The 24,183-nt window shown below is 47.8% G+C and overlaps 1 protein-coding gene across 3 annotated transcripts in view; it reads left to right on the top strand.

Annotated features, from left to right (window-relative positions):
• The window catches only part of SEC11C (SEC11 homolog C, signal peptidase complex subunit), a 40,997-nt gene extending 18,034 nt beyond the window's left edge, over window positions 1-22,963 (top strand). For 2 of the 3 annotated variants that reach the window (XM_042962367.1, XM_042962368.1), the window contains exons 3-7: window positions 15,027-15,136; window positions 18,111-18,260; window positions 20,247-20,366; window positions 22,070-22,127; window positions 22,766-22,963. In XM_042962367.1, the coding sequence (XP_042818301.1) occupies window positions 15,054-15,136; window positions 18,111-18,260; window positions 20,247-20,366; window positions 22,070-22,127; window positions 22,766-22,819 (465 nt within the window). In that variant the 5' untranslated portion in view covers window positions 15,027-15,053 and the 3' untranslated portion in view covers window positions 22,820-22,963. Of the gene's footprint in view, window positions 1-7,930; window positions 8,127-15,026; window positions 15,137-18,110; window positions 18,261-20,246; window positions 20,367-22,069; window positions 22,128-22,765 lie in introns of those variants that run through there. The other variant, XM_007080464.3, reaches the window with a different exon arrangement.
• Window positions 22,964-24,183: the final 1,220 nt, after the last annotated feature.

Here is a 24,183-nt window from a genome sequence, read left to right on the forward strand (position 1 = left end):
GGCCCTGGGTGTTTTCCCAGCACAGAAGGTGTTTGGTGCATGGTGCTCACTCCCTCAGGGTTCTGCTTGCTCCTCAGGATGTGGGGGCTGACTGCGCCTGGCAGACTGAGCACCCCAGGAGCCGTGGGACTGGGAGCCCCAGGAGCCATGGGACTGAGCTCCCCAGGAGCCATGGGACCGGGAGCCCCAGGAGCCATGGGACTGAGCTCCCCTGGAGCCGTGGGACCGGGAGCCCCAGGAGCTGTGGGACTGAGCACCCCAGGAGCCGTGGAACTGAGTGCCCCAGGAGCCATGGGACTGAGCTCCCCAGGAGCCGTGGGACCGGGAGCCCCAGGAGCTGTGGGACTGAGCTCTTCAGGAGCTGTGGGACTGGGAGCCCCAGGAGCCGTGGGACTGAGCACCCTAGAAGCCATGGGACTGGGAGCTCTAGGAGCCATGGGACTGAGCCCTCCAGGAGCCATGGGACTGAGCTCCCCAGGAGCCATGGGAGTGGGAGCCCCAAGAGCCGTGGGACTGAGCACCCTAGAAGCTATGGGACTGGGAGCCCTAGGAGCCGTGGGACTGAGCGCCCCAGGAGCCATGGGACTGAGCTCCCCAGGAGCCGTGGGACTGAGCACCCTAGAAGCCATGGGACTGGGAGCTCTAGGAGCCATGGGACTGAGCTCCCCAGGAGCCGTGGGAGTGGGAGCCCCAGGAGCCATGGGACTGGGAGCCCTAGGAGCCGTGGGACTGAGCTCCCCAGGAGCTGTGGGATCAGGCTTGCAGGCCTGATTGCGCTCCCAGGAAGCTCAGAGCCTTGCGCTTGTCTCACGCATGGCCTCGCAAACTCTAGCGAGGAGAGAAAGAGATTAAGAAGAAGGAGAAATCGAACAGAGGCAGGTTGTGAAATTCCATGCGTCTGAGCAACTGCCCTGTGGGAAGCGCTGTTGGGGGGAGTAATCGCTTCTTGGGTGGGGGGGGGGGAATGTCAGATTTCCGAGAGGGTCCTGCTTTCAAAGATTCTGCCCCCAAAGTCGTCGAACTGGTCAGAAGGTTGCCTTCATTTGGGGACTGGAAACGAACTAGGAAGCAGCGTTCCCAGATGAACGCTGGAAAGCGTTCCTAATGTGGAATCTGCTCATTGCTGGTTCGATAAGCACAGACGGGTCACCTACTCTCCCAGCCCCTGCCTGCCCCTCGGTAAGAGGCAGAGGCTCCTACAGAGTCATTTTGTGTCTGCTGGTTCTGCCCGGGACCTGCTCCGTCTCATGGGGACAATATATGTGTTTAGAGAACAGCCCCTCGCCCACCGTAACCTCCCCATCACAGGGATCTAGAAGGGGCTGCAGTTAGCCATGGCCTCAGGGGACGGCCTATATGTCAAACCAGTTAGAGTGCTCCATGATTTCCCCACCAGAATTAAGTGATTGCTTTCCTTTGTGTCTGTGTCTTTCCTTCGTGTCGTCCCCCAGCTGCTGGCTGTTAGATTGGGGCCCCGTTGAGCCTGCTGGGCCGTCATCCGTGACAAGCCATCACTGTGGCCGACCTAGCTCGGGGTGGGCCGGGGAGGGGCGCACGGGCTCCCAGGAAGCCTCAGCCTCGTGGGCTCCTCCCGCTGTGGGGCATCGGGGGGACAATCGGCCGGGTGGCCTGTGACCCTCTCGGGGCCTCCCTGGGCCCGCGTGCGACTGTAACAAACGCACGACCCTGATGTGCTGGCACTTCTGGCAAAAACCTGTTTGGGCAAACACAAAATCGCCGACCACGTTAAGCGACATGCCGCGTAGCATCTGTTCTGTGACCCGTGTAGCAGCTTCTGAGTGGATTGGCCCTTGAGCCTATCCTGAGGCCCAGCCTACGATGCTTCTCGCTTCTGGCTCCAGAGAGCCTCTGTGGGGAGAAGGGGTCAGGGAGGGCAGAAGGGAAGAATGTTTACAGCCCCTCGTTTCCTTCTATTATGGAAGCCAGCCCGCCTCCTTCCCATTCTCCCTCTTCACATGAGTCCACCTGCACGGTTGTAAGAATGTTCTGTATTGGTTAAGGCTATTGGAACCCGTGACAGAAACCTAGTTTTCCCCAAGTTAAACCAAAAGGGGACTTTATTATAAAAATACCGGGGCCATCGTGCAACCCAGGTCGTGCCTGGGACCTCCGGGACATGGAACTCGGACGTGGTCGGGGCTCCTCTTCTCTCGTCTCTGTTTTGCCCGGAACATCCCACTGGGTCCTCCTCTCCTTCTCTCTGTAAACACGTCGTCTCTTCTTGTGTGGTTCCGGAGGAAACGCGACCGCACGGAGACCCAGACACGGCGGGAAAGACTTTTCTGTGCCAGTTGCGTATGGTGCCCATTCCTGGGCAGGACCACCGAGGCCACAATGGGACAGGCACTGAGGTCGGCCCATGGTGACCGGGAATCTGTGCCAGGACCCGTGGCTGAGATCAGGATCCTGTTGGAACATGGGGGCGGCTCCTGGCCCTCCCGCCTCTCTTGACACCCTGTTCTTAGAGGCTGACCCCCAAGCTGAGGGTTTGGACACTGATCTACGTCCACGCTGCCCTGTACTGTCCCAGGAACTGCACGTTCTCCAGCTGTCCTGCCCCAGAGGGTTGACAGAAAACCAGATTCTGAATCTTCCCGCGATTTAGGTGGCATGGCTGACCTCCGCTAGTCACTCATAACATTATAAATGTCTAAAATTATCCTAATTGTTTATGTTTACGTCTTCATGCAAGCGGGAACCCCGTCAGTACTATGCACTGCTAAGCACCTGGGTCCTGGGACAAGGTAAGCAGTAAAGATTCAATAAATGTAATTCATTTTAATGAGTTTCTGCGAAAGTAGCGGACTGTTAGTTTTAAGCTTAGAATTCACATTTAGCGGAGGCGGGCCATGCCTTCACAGAATTGTCATGTATATTATTAATAGTTTTGCTCCACGTTTCCATGTCCCACTTCTTGTTTTTAAATGTTTATTTCTGAGGGAGAGGCAGGGAGAGGGCACGTGTGAGCAGGGGAGGGGCGGAAAGAGAGGGAGGGAGAGAATCCCAAGCAGGCCCCGTGCTCTCAGTGCAGAGCCCGACGTGGGGCTTGAGCTCATGAACCGTGAGACCACGGCCCGAGCCGAAATCAAGAGTCGGACGCTTAACCGACTGAGCTACCCGCGTGCCCCTCCATGTCCTACTTCGTAATCCCTTCCTTTGTACCCCAAGATTCTGTCTTTGCCCCAACACAGACAGCCAAAGGGGAGTTACCCCCTTTGGGGCAGAAGGGATCATTTCAGAATCTCAGGTTAAGGTGATGAATTCTTGATTTCTAAGATCAAAGGCACCACTCAGATGTAAAAGCAAAAGGATATGAAGGGGGCTGCTCTCTAGCATAAGCAATTTTTCTCTGAATCCCTTTGAAACCTCTAAGGTCAGGCATGGAGAGGAAAGTTAGAGGAGAACTGGTACAGATTACCAGGCTGTCTGCTTCCACCCCCTTCCAGCTGAGTCCTGAAGATCGAGCAAGGTCTAAAGATACATGCTTTGTTGTTGTTGTTCTTTTTTTTTTTTTTAATGTTTATTTATTTTGAGAGAGAGCACGAGCAGAAGAGGGACAGAGAGAGAGAGAGAGAGAGAGAGAGAAAGAGACAGACAGAACCTGAAGCAGGCTCCAGGCTCTGAGCTGTCAGCCCCGACCCCGATATGGGGTCGAACCCATGAACTGTGAGATCATGACCTGAGCTGAAGTCAGATGCTTAACTGACTGAGCCCCCCGGGCGGCCCATACATGCTTTGTTCAAAGATTGGTCATTCCAGACTGGAAATGCATCATCTGGGCCTCTGAGCATTTTGCCAGTGTCCCCTGAGCTCCAGTGATGTAAGAGAGCAGAGAGAAGGGGACGCAGGGCTTTAAGGCCAAATGACGCTGAGTGATGTACCGAAACCCACTTCGGGATCAGAAAGACTTGGGAAGACAGTTGAGAAAGGACCCAAAAAGCAGACCAGGTAGATCCCGTAAGTCTGGGGCTTGAGGCGAAGCATGCGCACATGAAGGCTGAGGCCAGGACAGGCACGTCAATGGGGGCAGCAAGGACAGAAGCAGGTGACTCCATAGGGGAAGAGCTCACATCCAAGGACCAGGTAAGACAAACTACATTTTCAAGGATTCTGGAACAGGAGGGAAACAGATCAAGGAGAAACAGATGCAAACTACAGGCCCTGCAAGTCAGGATATGCCTCCCTTAACTCGGTTGCCATCTGGGGAGGAAAAGGAGGGGGTAGGAGCGAGTATTTAAATACTCTCAAATTGACCCAGTTTTAAAACTGAAAGTGATTATATTAAGTTACTGCAAACGAGGCAGAAGGGGGCTTTAATAGAACTTTTCCAGGCTATAGGAAAAGGTAGTTACATTTTGCCCCCTGGAGGCCATGGCTGTGAAATTTTACTTGCCACGGAACCTTAGAGGCCACAACTTTGTTTCTACAGATGAGGAAACGGAGGCCCAAGGAGAAAGATGGGTGGTTCGAGGTGATACTGCCCTACAGGGGCACAGCAAGGAGGACAGCACAGATCTCCTGGATCTTGTTCCGGGGTGCCCAGCACCACAGGGCATTGTCCTGTGTCTGTCAAACTCTCGCACAAAGTACCGAGCCTCGTGGACAGAGCAAATGTAAGAAAATGTCTGCCTAGCTTTTTCTCTTTTTCAAATAGAGATAAACTGAGAAGCTAAGTTTTTTTTAAGTTTATTTTTATTTTGAAAGAGAGAGAGAGAGAGAGAGCAGGCAGGAGAGGGGCAGAGAGAGAGGGAGATAGAACACCAAACAGATTCCGTGCTGTCAGCGCAGAGCCCAATGCGGGGCTCAAACTCACCAACGCCAGGTCATGACCTGAGCCGAAGTCAAGAGTCAGACGCTTAACCGACGGAGCCACCCAGGCGCCCCAAGAAGCCAAGTTTCAAAAGCTTTTGACAGTCACGTGACAGCCAAGTGGCGTGGGACATACAACGCAATGAGCATCTTTGATTAGTGAACGTGGTCTGCCTCTCTGCCTTCCCATCCTGACACTTAGCATAAAGTCCCCTCATGGATGGCCGTAGCAACTGTGACGCACAGGGAGGTAATCAGAGGAGCTGGGTGGGACAGAAGAGGTGGCAGCTGGAGAAGTGGCTTATTCTGACAAGAGCGCTTAGGCAGCAGGTGGCAGATAGATTGAGGAGAAGAGGCAGCCAAGTTTCCACGCTCTGATGATGACATCCCTGAGGGAGGGCGCGGCTCTTCCCAGGCGTATCCTTCCACGGATGCAAAAGGTGGCAAGGGCACAGGGCGACTCAGAATGTGGTGTCTGGCCCCGTTAACCAGGTGCTGCTGATGCAGATGTGACACGAAGCGACTCATTCCTGCCCAGCCGGCCAAGCTCCAGTGTTCCCGCGAGGGCTGACCAGATTCCAAGTCATCCATCGGATGTCTTCCTGCTTGGTCTTCACTTAAGAACGAGTCCTACCTCTCTCCCTCCAGCCCAACGACATGAAGATCCCTGAGATTCTGCCGCGCTCGGGACGGTTTCCAATGCCTTCGGTCTGTAGGCGGTAGCTTGGACTTGGGAATTGAAAGTCGAAACTCCCACCTGGAACTGTGTCTGCTCATCAGTCCCAGGGGCTTGAAAAGGCAGAAAGCAACAGAGACTCCGTGGTGTAGGAAGCAAGAGAATGAGTTTGGACGGGGCAGACCTGGATTCCAATCCTGGCTCTGTCTTCTCTTAGCTCTATGTTGTTGGGAAAGCTGCTTATCATATCCGAGACTGTTTTCCATTTTCTCTAAAACACGGTTTTGGTAATTGCTAATAAGTATAAAGAAGTGTTTACCTGATACAAAGTAAATATGGAAAAAAAATGTTAGCTGGTATTGACTCTGTAGCAATTCTTTGCCCCCCTCCCCCCACTCACAAGAGCTACCCAGATGTGCTAAGAGGGTTCTAAACTAGAGTGCATACCTTTGATTACGTCCTACATCGTTCACCTCTTACTCCGTATGATAATCATGTCTGCACATATACAGCTTCGGCTGGATTTAAGAACTGTGTCTTCCTCACCTCTGGGTTCCTAGTGCTCAATGGAACAGACAAATCAGTAGGTAAGAGAGTGAACCGATTGTCGTATAGGCGATCTCTTAAAGGTTTCTTTCTGATTATGCCACATGATAGAAGGGAGGGTGTATGGGATCGGCCTGTGTTTAGGTGATTTCATTCAGAAAATTAGTATGCCTATTTCTCCATGGAAGAAGGAAAAGAAAGCAATATTACATTTTGGTTTAAGATATGCAGCAAATCCAAGGCAACTCCAGAATCAACACCTAGGCAGAAGAATGCTTGATTTCTGGCACGAAACTAGATCTCCCCAGATACTGGCAGCAGGGCTTACGGTAATTCAATTCTGCTCCTTTTCCTCGGTCTTTGGAAGAAATAAGCTACTGGGAGCTCAGACTCTGTACTTGATATCACAGAACTGCCAGAGATAGAGAATGAAGAGCTGAGAACAGAGACAAAGCGACAAAAGCCCCAGTCAGGGGGTGGGGTTGGAGACTTCGGGGCGGCTTAGTGGTACTTCGAGACCTCACTTACTTTAATGACTTCCTTTGTAAGAACAAGACAAACAGACAAAACTGAGGGCCCAGTAGCATCAGGAGTTGATTCCCGAGGGATCTCCAAGATCACACTTGTCACAACCATATCACACGGAGGGAATGTGTGGATGCTGAGCGTGGACCCTGCCCTTGGGCAGGATGTCCGGTCAGGTGTCACAGCCTCTGCTTTATCTCCTTCTTCAAAGGGCCTCTTTCCCTGTTTTTAAGAGCCTAGTGTTAAGGCCATTCCTACAGCAGGGTGGCAGGGAATGACCGTGAACCACACAAATGTATCTGCTAAACACAAACTAAATATATTTCCAGCTCAACTTCTCCTTAGCTGGATCCTCAAAATGCTCCTGTCCTTCCAACATGAAGTATGGTGGAGGGGAGATTGGAATGCAAAGAAACAAGACTAAACCAACAGCAATTCATAGATACTATATAATTCACTTATTTATTATATCGACTTCTGCTAGAATGTAAGCTTCATAAGGGCAGGGATCTTTGCTTGTTTTGTTCACTGATGTTTCTCAAGTGCCTAGCACAGGGCCAGGTGCATAGTTGATGCCTCAAAAAGATTTGTGAATAAACGAATGAAATAAATACTGCATAATTGAGTCAATGAATGATCTAGCTAATCTAGGATCGGGACAGCAGTAATCCAGGATTTGGAAATTGTAAAATTTGAGTTCTAATCCAGACTCTGACCCATTATCATATAGACTTTCTGGGCCTCTGTTTCCTCGTGTACAAAATTAGGTGGTTATTTACTCATTCAAGTAACATTTAGCGCAACACAACTACGGTCAAAAGGATACAAAGATGCTTCCTTGCATTCAGAATCCTACCACTTCTTACAGAGCACAGAACTCCAAGGTTTCAAAAATCCCGCCTCTTCCAAGCCCCGCCCACTCGCCTGGCCTTTCTTTAGGCTCCTCCCCGATTCAGCACTGCCGGCCGCCAGGGCAGAGGCCCCGCCTCCGCCCGGCGCAGTCACCCAATGGCTAAGGTACACGGTTAGGTGAGTGCCAGGGAGCTTTAGGTGTCCTTTTGGCGCCTGACCAGAGTCTTGGGGAAATTCAGTTCCTCTTGAATAGTCACTTCCCCGAGTTGTCTCTGCGATATGCAGGATCACTCTCTTTTCCAAGTTCGCTCCGAAGGGTCGGACAAGGCTCCTGAGTCCCATCGCTGCCCTCCCCAGGAGCTCTGGGCCTTCACTGGACGAGCCTCTCGCCCCGCGGCATTCTGGGAGTGGTAGTTTTCTTCTTCCCAGTTCCTTCCCGGCGGCCCGCTGGCTAAGACGCGCGGGACTACCACCCCCAGACGCCCGAGCGAGTCGCCAGTCACGTGGCCCGCAAGGCCGAGGGGCTGGTGGGCGGGGGCCGGGCCGGTGCTCCGCAGCTGTCTGTGGCACCCGGAGCTGGCGGGCCGTGTCGGCCCCTGGAGAGCCCGCCATGGTGCGCGCGGGCGCCGTGGGCACGCATCTCCCGGCCTCCGGCTTGGACATCTTCGGGGACCTGAGGAAGATGAACAAGCGCCAGGTAAGGGAGACCCGCGCTGGGGGCGCGCCCGGGAGCAAGAAAAGGCTGCGACTGCGGGAAGTCGGGGCTCCCTGGGTAGGGCTCGGGCAAGGACAGCGCCCCGCGCCCCCAGGCTCCCCCACCCGGCTCTCAGAGGCCCTGGGTTCAAGTCCGCGCAAACCTACGTGTGGGCACCGGTGTACGCTTTCCTGCGCTGACCCGAGCGCAGTGAGGGGAGTGTGGCCAGGAAGGGGAAGAGGATAGAAATCTAGTCCCGTGGATGTCAAATGTGGTGGAGAAAGCGAGAGATGACTCGGCCGTGAGTGACAGCTGTCTGCACGTTGTTTGAAGGGCCACCCCCTGGAGGAGGGAATAGACTTCTCTGTGAGGCTCTCGAGGCCTGACATCCAGAAGAAGGCTGCCCGAGGGTAGAAGGGACGGAAAGGCAGGAGAAAGGAAAGAACTTTCTGGCAGTGGGAACTGTCCAGTGCTGCCTCCCGAAGTAATTGCTTCGCACTCTGGGAAGTGTTTTGCCCACCGTGCGTCGGGACTAAACAAAGCTCCTTGTGCCTGGCGATCTCACTGGTGGTGCTCAATCATTTTAGACTGATGCAGTGTTCCAGAACTCTTCGCTAATCTCCGACTCTGTCATCTGGCTGCACCTTGAATATAGGAGGCAGTTAGCGTGGGGCCCCTGGGCAGCTGGGGTTGACTTTTCGCTCTTCTGTGACCTCGGAGGAAAACTTCCTTCTTGCTCTCTCCTGAGTCAGCTCCTTGGCCAGCATCGCTGCCTTTGAGTCTTCAATATAAGGCGAGAGTGAGGGACTGGAAAGGAGGCCCTCTCAGCCAGGAAAAACGCCACAGCCTAAGCTTCTAGAGAGAGAATTTAGGGGACCTGTAGGGCACGTTAGAGCCTAATGGATCCTAATTCTTCTATTGATACTAACAATAAACTATGCTAAGAAAAATGGAACCATCCTATTGGTAATTTTGATTGTCTTTGAAAATGGTATAAATTCTCATGATTTTGAGACATCCTGTCATTTTTGCCACTATATTGAGGAGTCGGGCGATGCCTGTGGCATGGCACAACGTATTCCTGTGGACATATGGTTTGTTATGTTTTTTCCCAAATAGAATTACATACTACTGCGGTGGCGGGAGAGTTTGGTGACTTGAACTTCATGAACTGTGTCTAGAACCTGGTTGTTTCTAGGTGTGCCTAGCTGATGAGCCCTTGGGAGTTTCTGTGATTAAGAGAAGTTGTGGCAGTGATTGTCAACAGCTTGAAAAACCAACAGCTAATTCCCTGAGCACCGATGCTGTTCCCAAGAACCTCCAGAAAAGGGAGCTTTATTTAAAAATCTAGACTTAATTGGCTAGCGTTTTTAAATGTCTCTAAAACTGGTACTGATTGCGGGTGGCTATAATCGCAGACGATCAGAGAAGGCCTTCTGACAAATGTACCAATTCCTAAACTAGTTTGCTTTTTGAAAAATCTGTATATTCCCTCTCTCAGTGATTAGGCCTGTTGGCTCTTGCATTGTCTATGTTTTGCTAGTTTTCTCATTAAAATTCAGAGGCTCAAATCTGCTGCCTCGTGGTACTTTTTTTTCCCCCTCTCCTTTTAAGCTTTGTCCTTTTGTTTCTTTTTCTTTTCCCCTCCAAAATGGCATTCTCTGACACCTTGTCAGGCATGCATGCTCCAGCAATCTTGGAAGTGGGACCCCCTTTCTCTGCTGCCCCAGCTTGCTCTAAAGTAAGGCAAGAGCCACATGCAAAAACAAGGATTCTTTGTTTCTGCAGTGAGGAACAGAGGAAGGAAGAAATACAGCGGCTGGCATTTCTGCTGCTTTGTGGGCCAGAATCTCTGGTCCGGAATGTTTGTTTAAAACTCTCAGACATTAGCTATTTCATTTTTGGTTGACAAAGACTGAGTGTGGGCTTGGTTCTAAACTTTGCTGGGGTTATGAATTGCCAAGCGTATAAAATTGGTAGGCGAAGGTGAATTAATAGGCACCAGTGAAACGTGGTGGCAGATTCTGTTAGATCCCAGTTTGTCAGCAGTTCAATCCAAATTGTGTCTCTAGATTCTAGGATTTCAATCCTAGACTTGGATTAGCTAGTCTCTTAAAAGTAGGATGTTGAAGTATGATCTGTGGTTTTGCAACCAGCTTGATTATTAGGTTTTTGTATAATCAGTCGTTTCTTTAGCAAATCGATGTCTTGCTCAAAGGAAGTTTTTTTCGGGGGGGGGGGATTTGATTTTACTTCCCCATGATGAATTTTGCAAGCACAGAAAATCATACTGGAAAAGATATTCTTAGTACCGGGTCTTTATAACATAAGTGGCGAGGATTTACACTTTGCTTTTATCAGGGTGGAGACTGATGGTTTGAAAACTGGTCTACAAATGACAATTTCTGTTTAAAATGGTGGCTTGTGGCTTTCCCGGGCAGACCTGCAATTCATAACGAAACGACATTTACTTATCAAATCCTTCAAGGCAGAGTGGGTGGAGAAGTTTCTGAATGTGAGCTACAGTGAACAACTTCTGCTTGAGACCAAGGTGCCCTGCAAGGCCAATTTTACTTTGGAAGCAACAATTTAATGTATTACAGCCCGACACCTTAACCATATCTGCTTGGCAGTCCAGTCTCCTTATTTGCACTTCTGGGAATTTACTGAGAGTTTCATAATTTACTATTGACATAGTAGACAAAGAGGATTTTTAAAAATATATACAAAGTTTTTATTTACTTATTTTGAGAGGGAGGGAGAGAGAGAGAGAGAGAGAGAGAGAGAATTCCCAAGCAGGCTCTGCGCTCAGAGTGCAGTGCCTGATGCAGGGTTCAAAACCATGAACCATGAGATCATGACCTGAGCGGAAACCAAGAGTCAGACACTTAACCGACTGAGCCACCCAGGTGCTCTGCCAAAGAGTTTTTGTTTTTTTTTTTTTTAAATATGGTGTGTAACTTTAATTTTGAATTCGATTTACCTTCTTTTCGACTGTTACATCAAAACGTCTTCATGGTCATTTTCATCCATTTTTACGTTTCCACTCTCAGTTGTTTCCTTCATAACCACCTGCAATGACATAACTTCACAGACATATACTCATAACAATAGGAACTCGGCTTTTCCCACCCACTGCCATGTGAGATTGGGTTTTCCTGTTTTGTCACGCTCTTCAAAGTAATTATTTTAATGGCCATATAATATTCTGTCAAATCCCTTGAAACATTTATTTTCCCTAGACTTTGGAATTCTTCCAGGCCCATCACTATTTTAAAGCATAGAGAAGAGTTTAAGAGAAGAAAATTCAGCCATGAATTCCACCATGCTAAGATGGCCTCTGCTAGCACTTGAGGGCGTCTTCTTGTGTTTGTCTGACAAACTTGTAGTTTGTGGAGATTCTCCTGCAGCCCACATACACTTTGGTTTTAAATAGTGCAGTAGCTTGCCTTTATTTACGCCATCGTTTCTCTGCTGTTGCTCCTTTATTTCCTTCTCTCTGTTACTAGAACTGGGACCGTGACGCGTATCTATCTGCCTTTATTGTACACTGAATTCCTAGAAGGAGGATTATTGGGCTGAAAGTAACCTTGTGATACTAATGCCAGATTGCTGTCACCATGATCGTATCCACATGCACATCGCACATGTCCGTATCGCGCCACAGTGTACCCTGGGCAAGCACTGAGTATTAGCATTAAGAACAAAAAAAAAAAAACCAGGGTGCCCTGGGTGGCTCAGTCGGTTAAGTGTCTGACTTTGGCTCAGGTCATGATCTCACGGTTCGTGAGTTCGAGCCCCACATGGGGCTCTGTGCTGACAGCTCAGAGCCTGGAAGCTGCTTCGGATTCTGTGTCTCCCTCACTCTCTGCCCCTCACCCATTTGTCCTCTCTCTCTCTCTCTCTCTCTCTCCCTCTCTCTCCCCCTGACTCAAAATAATAAACATTAAAAAAAATTTAAAAACAAAAAAAAAACCCACCCAAACTTGAAATTTTCTAGGCATAAAAAAAGGGGAGGGGGGAAGCAGCATTTGGTTTGAACACTTCAAGTGTTTATTCACTGCTGTATTTCTTCTTTGGAAAATTAATGGTCTTAAGCTTTTACCTCTTTTTGTTGTTGTTGGGATTTTAGTGTTTTTCTTACTACTAGTTTGTTTGTACCCACTGTGTATTAAAGATATTTATTTTCTCACTTTTTATTCAACACATTGAGTACTTACTCTTTGCCAGACCTGTATTGAACAAGATACAGCTGTGAAGAAGTCCAAAATGACCCTTGCGTTTGTGGAACTTACAGTCTAACGTGAAAGACACATTAGAAATGATATGTATATCGGGCGCCTGGGTGGGTCAGTCGTTAAACATCTGACTTCCGCTCAGGTCATGATCTCACAGTTCACGAGTTTAAGTCCCACACTGGGTGAGCTTGAGCCCCACTTTGGGTGAACACAAGCCCGCTTCAGGTAAAAACACAAGCCCCGGGTGAACCCCACTTCTCTCTCTTTCTCTCTCTCTCTCTCTCTGCTCCTCACTTGTGCCCTCTCTCTTTCTAAAAAAAAAAAAATGATGTGTATAATTACAATAGTGATGGATGGCATAAAGAAGTACAGGATGCAGTGAGACTGTGTAAAAGTTTTATTAGAACGCGGCCATATTCATTCTTTTCCATATCGTCTTTAGTTTCTTTCTCACTACAGTGGCAGAGCTGAGTCACTTCAACAGAGACCCTATGGCTTGTAAACCTGAAACACTTATTATCTGGCCACTTGCAGAAAAAGTTTGCCGACTCCTAGCCTAGTGGGTCAGGAAAGGCTTCCCTGGGGAGCCGATGTCGAAAGCAGGATTTAAGATGAGCAGGCATTAGGTGTGCTGACGAGTCTGGGGAGAGAGCCTCTGGCCAGAGGAAGTAGCCAGGTGAGGTCCTGGAGTGGATAGGAGCGTGTGCTCTCCGAAGCGCGGACAGGTGCCACTAGAGCACCCGCAGTGCAGGGAGCTTCACCAGCCGGAGCTAGGGATTCGGGGATGTACCAGACAGGGCGTAAGAGACCGTATTTATCCTCAGAGCAGTGGCACACAGTTCAAGGGATGCGGTCGGAGCAGGGCATAGAGATGACCAGATGGCCAGAGGCGCCTCTGAAAATGAGTACGGGCCGTAACAGGGAGAAGGCACCGGAAGAGGTGTGCGTGGACGTCGGGAGGCTGGTCAGCAGGCTCTTGCAGTTGCCCAGGGGGCGGCGTTGGTGACTTGGATGAGAGCGCAGCCAGTGGGAATCGAGAGATTGGAACAGGGTCCAGAAGTATTTAGAAAGTAGAATGTGTAGAGCGAACGGGTGGGTCGGTGGGGGGTGGCCCCTGAAAGAACAAGAGTCCTGCCACGTAGGTGACTCCACAGGTGTATGCGGGCAGGTGGGGGGGGGGGGTGGTCATTGAATCAGAGACGTGGGGATTGAGCAGTTTCAGTTCCACGTGTGTTGCCAAAAGTGGTCGGTTCAGGTGGGGGAAGGAGGTCTTTAGAAATGAGGATGTCTAGGGACTGAGACCCTAGAGTATTGGGTAGGCCGTCCACGTGGCTCGTCGGGTCACCCAAGACAGGGGTCGTGAGGAGGAAGATAGAGGCAGGCACTGGAGTAAGGAGCCAGCCTGGAGGCCCCGAAGGGAAATGCCCTGAAGGACTTACATTTGGAGTAGTAGTAGGCACAGTGACTTCTGTCCTTAAAGCCTCTTGGAAGACCGGAGAAGTCTGGCCCAACAATTCAGCTACGGCCGGAAGGGTGTTGGGATGTGGGCAGGTGTTGCTTTTCCCCTGTCGTCGCCAGGGGCTGGTGGGTGTGGCAGGCGGCTGTCAGCAAGGAAGAGCCTTGAGCTTCAGCAGGACTAGCCGGGCGGATATTAACTCAGTGGTCTAAGGTGGGACGAGGCCAGCTTCGAACTCGGTATTGTCTTGAGTGGCTTTCTGCCTCTGTTCTTAACCAGATATCATTTACTTTTTAAAACGTTTATGGAAAATGTAAACTTCCAGGTGTTTAAAGTTTTTGTTCACTTTGAAATGTAATTTCAGATGCAGAACAGCCTCATTGCTAAGTGCTAGAGGACTCTGAAGCCTCATGTGGGGCCTCCTTGGCCAGGGCGCCAAGGGGTGGTTCTAGGCTCTGTGCCAGGCTCTCACATCAGACGTGCCCTCTCTCTGCCAGAGCGGTAGGCCCTCGGGGTAGAACTTGAGTAACAGACTCTTTTTTTTTTTTAATTTGCATCCAAGTTAGGTAGCATATAGTGCATCAGTGATTTCAGGAGTAGATTCCTTAGTGCCCCTCACTCATTTAGCCCATCCCCCCACCCACAATCCCTCCAGTAACCCTCTGTTTGTTCTCCGTATTTAAGAGTCTCTTATGTTTTTGTTCCGCCCCCTGTTTTTATATTATTTTTGCTTCCCTTCCCTTGTGTTCATCTGTTTTGTATCTTAAAGTCCTCCTATGAGTGAAGTCATATGATATTTGTCCTTCTTTAATTTCGCTTAGCATAATACCCTCTAGTTCCATCCAAGTAGTTGCGAATTTGAGTAAGGGACTCTTCAAGGTTGAGGGTTCTGGGAAATCCCAGAGAGGTAAGTTGAGTCTTACCGAGGCTTTAACAAAGTAGGTCCCGTGGATTGCTCTGGTTTGTTGTTGTTGTTGTTTTCTCTCTTTTCTCTCATTGAAAGAGAAACAATAAATGGAAGGCTAATTCCACGGACAAAAGTTGAAATGCTACCTAAGTTTGTAGTTTGCGTGACTTAGTTTAATGTCCTAAAATAAACACAGCTTCGTTTGTTTGTTTGTTTGTTTAAAAACCAGCTCATCCCCAGCTTAGGGCTAGTGAATATAATTCCATTGGTTTTCACTTCGGGTTTGGCCTTTTTCGTTCCAGCTCTATTACCAGGTATTAAACTTCGCCATGATCGTGTCTTCTGCGCTCATGATCTGGAAAGGCTTGATCGTCCTCACCGGCAGCGAGAGCCCGATCGTGGTGGTGCTGAGGTAGGTTCTGCAGGCTGTCACGCTGCCGCCTTGTCACAGAGGAGCAGCGTCGCCTTGAGTGAAAGCCTGCAAGGCAACCAAGACTGGGGGTTTTGGTTGGATAAAGTGTTAGAATTTTCCGCTGATACCTCTTTTCATTGTTTCTCTCTTTTGGTGACAAATCTTGTCTTTCTCAACAGACATTTTAGAGCTTTTATCGTGTTGATACTAATGCTCCAGTGCAATATATTTGCTTTTGTATTTTAATGCTTTAATCTGCCTAAAATAACAATCATATGATATTAATGCATTAATTGATTTTGAAACATAAGTAATTTAAAGCCATTACTTGGTTTTCTTTGTACCAAGCAGACAGGGAAGTGTATATCCCCGGTGCCTAGCGGAGTATGCTGTATTTTTTCAAGCCTCTTCTGCAATACTGGTGTAGGTGCCTACTCTCTTGAGACTATTACTCTTATAAAGCCCAGGAGGTTAAATTTAGAAAAGTTAATACTTTAATTCACTTCGTATAGCCGTAAAGTCAGGCAAGGGGGAAAATTTAATCAGTTTGAAATTAAATAACCATATTTGGGAGTCCTTAGGTACCTCAAGATGCTCTCTGTCCGTGTGTCTTAGACCATTGAGCCTTACTGTGGGTGGAAATGGAGGCTGTTATTTTTTTAAAAATTTTTGTAAATGTTTTATTTATGTTTGAGAGAGAGAGAGCTCGAGTGAGAGAGGGAGACATAGAATCCAAGGCAGGCTCCAAGCTCTGAGCTGTCATCACAGAGCCTGACACGGGGCTCAGACTCGTGAACCGTGAGATCGTGACCTGAGCCGAAGTCGGACGCTTAACCGACTGAGCCACCCAGGCGCCCCTGGAGCCCGTTTGTTTTATGAGTGGGGTCACCACCGGCCAGTGCAAGAGCCAAGGTCAGCACACAGGGTTCTTGGCTTCCAGACCAGCGCCCTTTCCCTCCCCTGCTACCTGCTACCACGTCGTGGGGCTTCGGCCATGGCCCTGGCTTCAGCAGGCTGCCCCTGTGTGGCCGGCCAAGGGGCCTACTTCTAGAGGTACACTGCTTCCATAAATGTAGGAGTCTTCGGATAGCAAACGGGATCCCAATTCACTGGTTTTCACACTGCGCTCTAGGACTGCCCCGGGGGGCCAGTGGATAGGTTAGGAGGGAGAATGGGATCAAGTGTGTGGATTCTAGACACCTCAGCCTTGCTTTAGTCATGACAGCTCCGTTTTTATGTATTGTAGGTGGTGATGCTTCCTCGTAAGATTTCGTTTGAGGGAAGGGTTTTAAGGCTTTTTTTTTTTTTTTTTTTTTTTTTCCTAAATAGAAATGAAAAAACCTCAGATTTAGATGGGCCTTCTCACTTAACAGATAAAGAGCCTGAGGCCCACCAGAGGCCAAGCCACTTGTGTCTTACAGTTACTCTTGGCAGAGCCAAAATTAGATCCCAGGTGTTCTGGTTTTCCTTAAATCACACAGACACAGTCGTACAAAGAAATTGTTGTAACATTGCAGTATCTGGGGACTTTTTTTTCTTTTTAAAGCCTCCTTTATAGTACTAAAGCACTCTGGTTTGTCAGCATAAACTACTGACATCATGAGAAATGTGTGACCTTGGGGAACATTGACCTTTGGCGAATCCCTGGCCCATGAGGAAAGCAAGTGTAGTTGATAATAGTGAAACATTTCAAAGAAGTGCTTTCCTCATGGGCCGTGATAACGGCTTTTGGTGGCAAATGGTACTCTTGCTGCCTCTGAGACTCGTCCGGAAGGTTTTTCTAGCTGTAGTTCTTAATTGTTTTCTCTTTCTCTCCCTCTCAGTCATTTATATTTCTAGCACTCTCTCTGTTTTTTTATTCATTTCCTGTTAGATCTGTTACCATACTCAGCTGTCATTGGTTTAACTTAAAAATAAATACATCAGCAGGTACTTAGTGACAGGCCGGTCCCTGCTGCATCTCTCCTTGCTGATCTGCATTCATTGACAAGCTTAAGGTGTTCCAGTGCAGGGAGGGACAGGAGGGTCAACTTCTTGAGCTGCACCTGTTATGAACCCACGTTTTCCTTTAAAGCACCCCATTTCTTCACCAGTCTGGCTCTTCCTGTCCCATCCTGCCCTCAGCAGACTCGCTGGTTTTTGATTGTATGGCCCCTATGTTGGGCCATTTACATACATAAATATGTCTTATTTATTTTCTCATGTGTGAAGACAAAGCATGAGCATATGTAAAATGAATTGTGTTTTGATGATTTCAGCTTCTGCTAGATTACAATTTACTTTGACTCCATCGACGATTTTTGGCATGGGTTTAAACCGGTACCATGTGGGATTATTTATTGACCTCCACATCAGAAACAGTCAACATTTGTTAGAATTGGGCTCCCTATAGAGTATGGTCTAAACGATGATCCTGCAGGAGCCCAAAGACTTGGGTTCGAATTCTGTCCCAACCCTCAGCTTGGTTTTCGGATAGATCGCCCTCCTAAGACATTCGTTTGTTGGTTTCTCTTCCTTGAATGGCAATGCCATGTCCTAGGTGCTGCGGATGAACCACAAAATGCAAGAATCGCCCTAGAGTATCAACGAGCTTTCAGGGTCTGCAGTTCCGAATGAAAATAGTAATGTCTTTGTGGATGTAGGACTGTTTTTTAAGGCTAAAACTTGGCAGCTTTTACTTCAAAGAGTTCACATTACACTTGGTTCTTTTCTCTACCTAATACAAAGTACAGAGGGGCCTGCTACTATCCTTTTCATACTTAAATCTAAGAAGAAATCCTTTCCTTTCTCACTCCGTGTCATCACCGCGAGCAGTCAGAAGGAAACCACAGTGACTTGTTTCACAGGTCCTAGATACGTGACGACGGAAGTTGAGACTCTCACCGATTATGTTTATTATTGTATTCTTCGTGAATTGAAACGTTCCCCTTGGGAGCCCAGGCTAATTTGGACGTGATTTTGTGTCTCTTCCCAGTGGCAGCATGGAGCCAGCCTTTCACAGGGGCGACCTTCTATTCCTGACAAACTTCCGAGAAGACCCTATTAGAGCTGGTGAAATCGTGGTCTTTAAAGTCGAAGGACGAGACATTCCAATAGTTCACAGAGTAATCAAAGTTCATGAAAAGTAAGGAGGCTTTCCTTCTTTTTGCTGTTGTTTGGTGAATTTTGGTAGCCGGTTTTATTTGTTTTCTTTTTTATATATCTTTATTTATTTTTTCATTAGCACTGATTGTTATCAAACTTTTATTTATTTGTTTTTTCATTTGTTCCCCCCCCCCAGGTCTTTATTTAAATTCCTGTTAGTTAACATACAGTGTAATATTAGTTTCAGGTGTAGAATTTAGTAATTCAGTTTTGGCAGCCGGTTTAATGGCTGATTAGAAGTGGCAGAAACTCTGGATTATGTTCCTAGACCCGCCGTTCACTAATTGGGTGACTTTGGACCTGCTACCTCGCCCAGCCTGTAGGATGGGGCTGATAACATTACCATTTCCCACCGTGACTCACGGGAGGATTATGAGAACCAGACGAACAGGTGTCTCCTGAGGCCTCGGAAACTTAAACTGCTGTGTGACGTAAGGTGAACCTACTGTAGCCTAACACTTATTTGAAGGAGGCTCAGAGAGGATCCAATCCCAGCGCAGCCGAGGATGATCTTGACAGGACTGTCTTCTGACACGCAGAGAGCCGCCTGTTTCCCTGTGCCACTTTGGACCGAGTGGCACTCTCTCAGCGGTCACCCTAGCCCTGGATGGACGCAGACGCCTTTTCCGGCTCATCCCGTGGCGCGGGCAGTGCGTGTCCTGTGCCGGTTCTCCCCCGACGGATGCGCTTCCTTTCCTTGACATGCCAGCGGTGGCCTCTGAAGACACGCTTGGGAAACTAGAAGCTTCTATCTCAAATGTACTAAGTTCTCACGGGAGAGTACAGTATCAGGGGAATAGAGAGTATTAGTGGAAACGTTACATTTTATATACTCGGCTACTCATTTACCTTTACGCAGCTTAGTGTAGCATTTCCACCTGCCTGAGTTATGGAATTGCACTTAGATGTGTGTGCTTGTGGTTTTAAAAGAACAGAGCCTTTCTCATCTTCTCGTCGCGCGTGGATGTGGGGGGACGTGCACACGGCTAGTGCAACTATCCGAACGCTTCCGGTATTAGGTTCCTATGCCACTCCCTGCTTCCAGGCGTTCCCCGAAGACCTTGATAAAGAAGTTGAAAGAGAACTTATTCAAAGTGGAGGAAATAATGATGATTTTCTAGAATTTGCATGAGTTGTGAGAGAGGCCGCGTGGATTTTTATCCTCTTGATTTCCTTTATCACCACAGCTGCAAATCAGCTTGCTGCCTTTGGCATGGCTTCAAATCTTTGTGGGCTTTCAGTATTTTATCTAATTATAATGGGGCATTTTTTTCATTTGTTTTATTGGAAGAAGACCCTCTTTAGAGCTCTGTAATGCTATAATGTTGTGTTTCTAGTGACAGGGCCGTGTAAGCATCGGTTTGGAGTGTTTAAAATGATTCCCACATGTCTCTTTAACACGCTGGTTTTATGCCATTTGTGATTCCTGTTTCTCTGCAAACCAGATTTTATACCACTTTGCTCAGTGGTGAAGGAGATAATGCATTAACATTCTACATTTGGCGAGGAAAAGTAAGTTTGAGGAGGGGTAAGGGCACACTGGGGTTTGAATTACCTTGCGCTCAAATCTCTGTGATCCGGGACCAAGTTCGTGTCCAGAGTGAAGCGGAATATAATCCGCGGTGACACGCTGGTCTTTGCGGACTAAGAAAGTGAAAGCAGTTGCTGGAAGCTCATCGTTGCCCTGCCGGGGCCCTTGCGCTTTGCCATGCTTTTTGGTTGGCAGGAAAGCTTGGGCGTTTTGGAACTCGAGGCTGCAGAAACGCCAGTAGATTCGTGCTTTAGTCGGATGGTTGTAGTCGGATGGTTCTCTGTAAGCCATCCCCTCAGACCAAGAGAGATCAAGTTCTCGCGGAATGCTCGTCCGAATGCCTGCAGCAGACCGTCAAGTGCCGGGTAAACTAAGTGCTTTCTAACGATGCCGTGCTGAAAATCGTTTTTGAAAAGTCATTATTTTGCTTTCTAGAGATAACGGAGACATCAAATTTTTGACTAAAGGAGATAATAACGAAGTTGACGACAGAGGCCTGTACAAAGAGGGCCAAAACTGGCTCGAAAAGAAGGATGTGGTGGGAAGAGCCAGAGGGTGAGCATTAACCTTTAAGTTACATAAAGGCTTCGGGAACCAGAAAAATAGAAACAAACTAAATGTACGGGCTAAAGAGAATCACTCGTTACAAACAGTCTGTCGGGAGAGTTGGGAGTAGTCTGAGCTGTGCTCCGTGTATGGGGTCCACGGTGTAAATACAGCTCAGAACTAAGGACCGAAAATCTAAAACTGAGTTCAAGTATATTGTCTGCATCATCGGTTTAATCCTGTTTTTGAAAGCAATCGCCCCGTAGAGGTTAGGTATTTGTGGTTTTAAATAGCAACTACAAGAGACCCTCCCAGAGATAACCACTGTGGAACACTGTTCCCTGCACCTCGTACAGATGCGTGTGCGTATATAATACGTGACTTTACATAGGAGGATTTTATTATGTTTCTTTACCCAACATGAAGTTAGAAATTGGTTGCTGTGTCAAATCTACATCCAGGTAGTTTTAAATGGCTACGTACCGTTGTTCCCCTGAGAATCACAAAATCACAGCTTACGTACCCAGTCCTTTCCTGGGGCGACACGTTTAGGTTATTTCCTGTTTTTCACTGCCCAAAACAGTTAGGTGATAAATCTTGTAATATTCATCCTTGCATAATTGCGCCAGCAGTGAGTTCTGCTTCTGACACAGCAGAGCGTGTATCCTCTTATTAAAAAAACAAAAAAGGCAATTTTTCCCCTCTCTTGGTGACCCTTTTCTATGTTTAACCCTTGTTAGAAGTGTCTTTTTTTTGTTGTTGTTGTTAATCTTCTCTAAATCCCATGAGCTGTCGGAGGCTGGAGAACACTGGTTCCCCTTTTCTAAGATTCAGCTCTACTAATCAGATTGTGATTTGAGGTCTCTTTCTGCTCCTTTTCTCCCTCGGCTCACCTTTTAACTATCTTACACCGCTGCGTTGCACCTTGAGTATCTGTGGGGAGATGGGAGTGACTTCCAGCTGGTCAGTCCTCGACTTGTCCTGTCCTGGGGACAGGCTGTGTATAAAGGGGAGGTTGGAGCTGCTGACTTGCATAAGATTGGAGGGTACCCATGTGTTAACCGCGTATCCCATGAGTGAGGGGAGACTTGGGTCACACTGATTACATATTGACATTAATTTTGTCAGCAGAGTCATTGGCTGGCTTATGCCCCGGACCTTCGGTGTCTGGGAGCATAGTCACATGTGGGTATCAATTATGGGATTCACATCTGTGTTCACTGCCCAGCGAACGTGTTTGTTATATTTGAAAAGCCCTGTGAAATGAAAATGATGATGTTCTTTCCGTTGCAGACTGATTCTCCGTGTACTTTGAAAGCTTTCTCTAACAGCGGTCTTTATATAGGCTATCTGAATGTTACTTCTCCCCTGAAAAAATTAAGAACCAGCTTGATGAAAGTTGTCAGTTCCATTTGTACAAGCAGCTTAACTAATTATTTTAATTCTGTTACGGTGAATGTAGCAAGCACAGACAAGTGGCATCTCTAGTTGAAATCATGTGCCTGCTTAAAAAATGGTCCTGGCTGTTAGTTGTGTTGCTTTTGATTAATAAAGCCTTTTGAGGCAGGAGTGACTATTAATCTTACAGCCCCAATCAGTGCTATTTCCAAGGAAGATTTGTTTCCTAAGGCTGATTTAGAGTATTTTTAAATGTTGCTGTCATCGTATTGCAAGCAGTTTTTATATTTCTGGCTTTTCATCCCACAATTTAGGTTTTTACCGTACGTTGGTATGGTCACCATAATAATGAATGACTATCCAAAATTCAAGGTAGGAATTTGTGTGTATGTCTGAATTAAATATATATGTATATATACATATATATACATATACGTATATAGGCGCTTTTACACGTGCAGTTGTAAAGATGCAGTCTGTTTAAAATGTTTTCCTTGTTATTGTGTTTTGCAGAGTATTTGTATTGAACTACAAATTGACATAACCATTTAAATTATCAACATTTAAATTAGTTATTTAAAATAATTACTTTCATCTTTTATGTTCGTGGTGTATTCTAAAATGGCACCTATATATTCATTGCTTTTTATCATGAAAACCTTTAAACATACCAAAAAAAAAAAAAAAAAGCGATACAATAGACTCAGTAACGCTGATCTCCCTACTTCAATAAAAATGGTGTCGACGTTTTTTTTTTAACAGCCACTCGAAGAACAATAGGACATGGGCGCAAGAGTGAGCAGTGGATTAGCTGTGTTTGTTGGGTGCTTGATCCTTGGTCCATCAATATACTGGGGGCTTTTTAAACCATAGCAGGGCAGGCATGAGAGAAGAGGTCACCTTTTGATTCCGTCCCCAGCCTAGTATTGAGCGGACTTCAGCTGAATACAGTTATAGAGCAAACTTACTTGTAGACCTCCCAGTAATTTTCCCCTGTGTTTTCTTTCCAGTACGCTCTCTTGGCTGTAATGGGTGCATACGTGTTACTAAAACGCGAATCCTAAGATGAGAAGTTCCTGGCACCAGATTGAAATGAATTCTGTCGCAAAAGAGAAAAACTAATATATTTGAAATGTTCCACTTTCTGTATAAAAGGAAACAATGTGGAGACATTTTTGTCTTGTCCAAATAAATGATTCATCAGGAAAGACTGTTTTCTTTTGTGGGCTCTGGTCTGAATCTGCCCAGTCTCTGTGGCCCTCGTCGTAGTCACTCTAAACCAAGCACGGGGGTCTGTGCCACTTCAGGAGTCAGGCGGGCCATTGCTGGACCTGCTGGTGGGGACAGCGCACAAGCCACATGGTGTAGTTGTAATGTCTGGGTTTCGGAAGTAAAATTCTTCACATCACGTAACATTTCCGAGGGAAACACACACAGGCCCTCAAAAGCAAGTGATTTCTCGTTTACTAAAGTATATTCCGATCAGGGAATAAAGTCTAAAACCTTTTTAAGAGGAAAGAGGTGACCTGCTTTGTTTTGTGGTGCGATCTATCTTGAGATGGTTGGATAAATTATTGGAACGGTGCTTTTCGTAAATTATGAAAACAGTGCGGACTCCTTTGAAAACTTACAAAAGGTACAGACGTGTAAAAGGATCTCATCCCTTTCTGCGGCCTCTCAGGGGGTCTCTGCTGTTTGAGTGACATGTGCGCCCCATAGAGTCCGGCATATAAGGTGGCCCCTTCGCTAAAACATTTATCAGCCACTTCTATCCCAGCCACCGCCTTACGTGCCGGGGACATGAAGTCCTAGCCTGGATGGCGTTTGCCGCGTGGGGAAGGAACAGATAAGAAACTGACAGTGATTTCAGGAGTGACAGTTGCCCTGGGGAAGATTAAACAAGGTAAGCTGATAGCGAGAGAGAATTCTGGGTTTCCATGTAGAGGTCGGAGAAGGCCTCTGGGGAGAGGGCCCGGAGCAGAATTAAGAAACGAGGCAGGGGAATCCTGGGGAAAAGCATTCCCGCCCAGCGTGGGGCCCCGGAGAGGGGAAGGATGTTCTCAAGCTTTCGCGAGCACGCAGAGCACCTGGCTGTTGTTACATGCAGATTCTGACCCGGGAGGGCCGGGGCCTGAGACTCTGCATTCCTAACTCGCTCCCGCTCCGCGGGGCTGGCGAAGCTGCTGGTGCCCGGACCACGGCCCGCGTAGCAGTGTTAGAGGAGTAGAAAGGAGGCCAGTGGCATTTTCAAGTACACTCTTCACTTTGACACAAATGTTCCCTTTTCACTGGACAATGCGATGGTGACGTCCTTTCAGTGAGAACTTACAAGTCTGCCTCCTTTGAGGTCGGCCCAAACCTGGGGTAAGCGTTGAGCATCCCTAAAAGCCACTTAACCACCTATAGGCCTTGAACAGGCTCAGTTCGC

The sequence above is a fragment of the Panthera tigris genome, chromosome D3, assembly GCF_018350195.1.
Source record: "Panthera tigris isolate Pti1 chromosome D3, P.tigris_Pti1_mat1.1, whole genome shotgun sequence".
Classification (NCBI taxonomy): domain Eukaryota; kingdom Metazoa; phylum Chordata; class Mammalia; order Carnivora; family Felidae; genus Panthera; species Panthera tigris.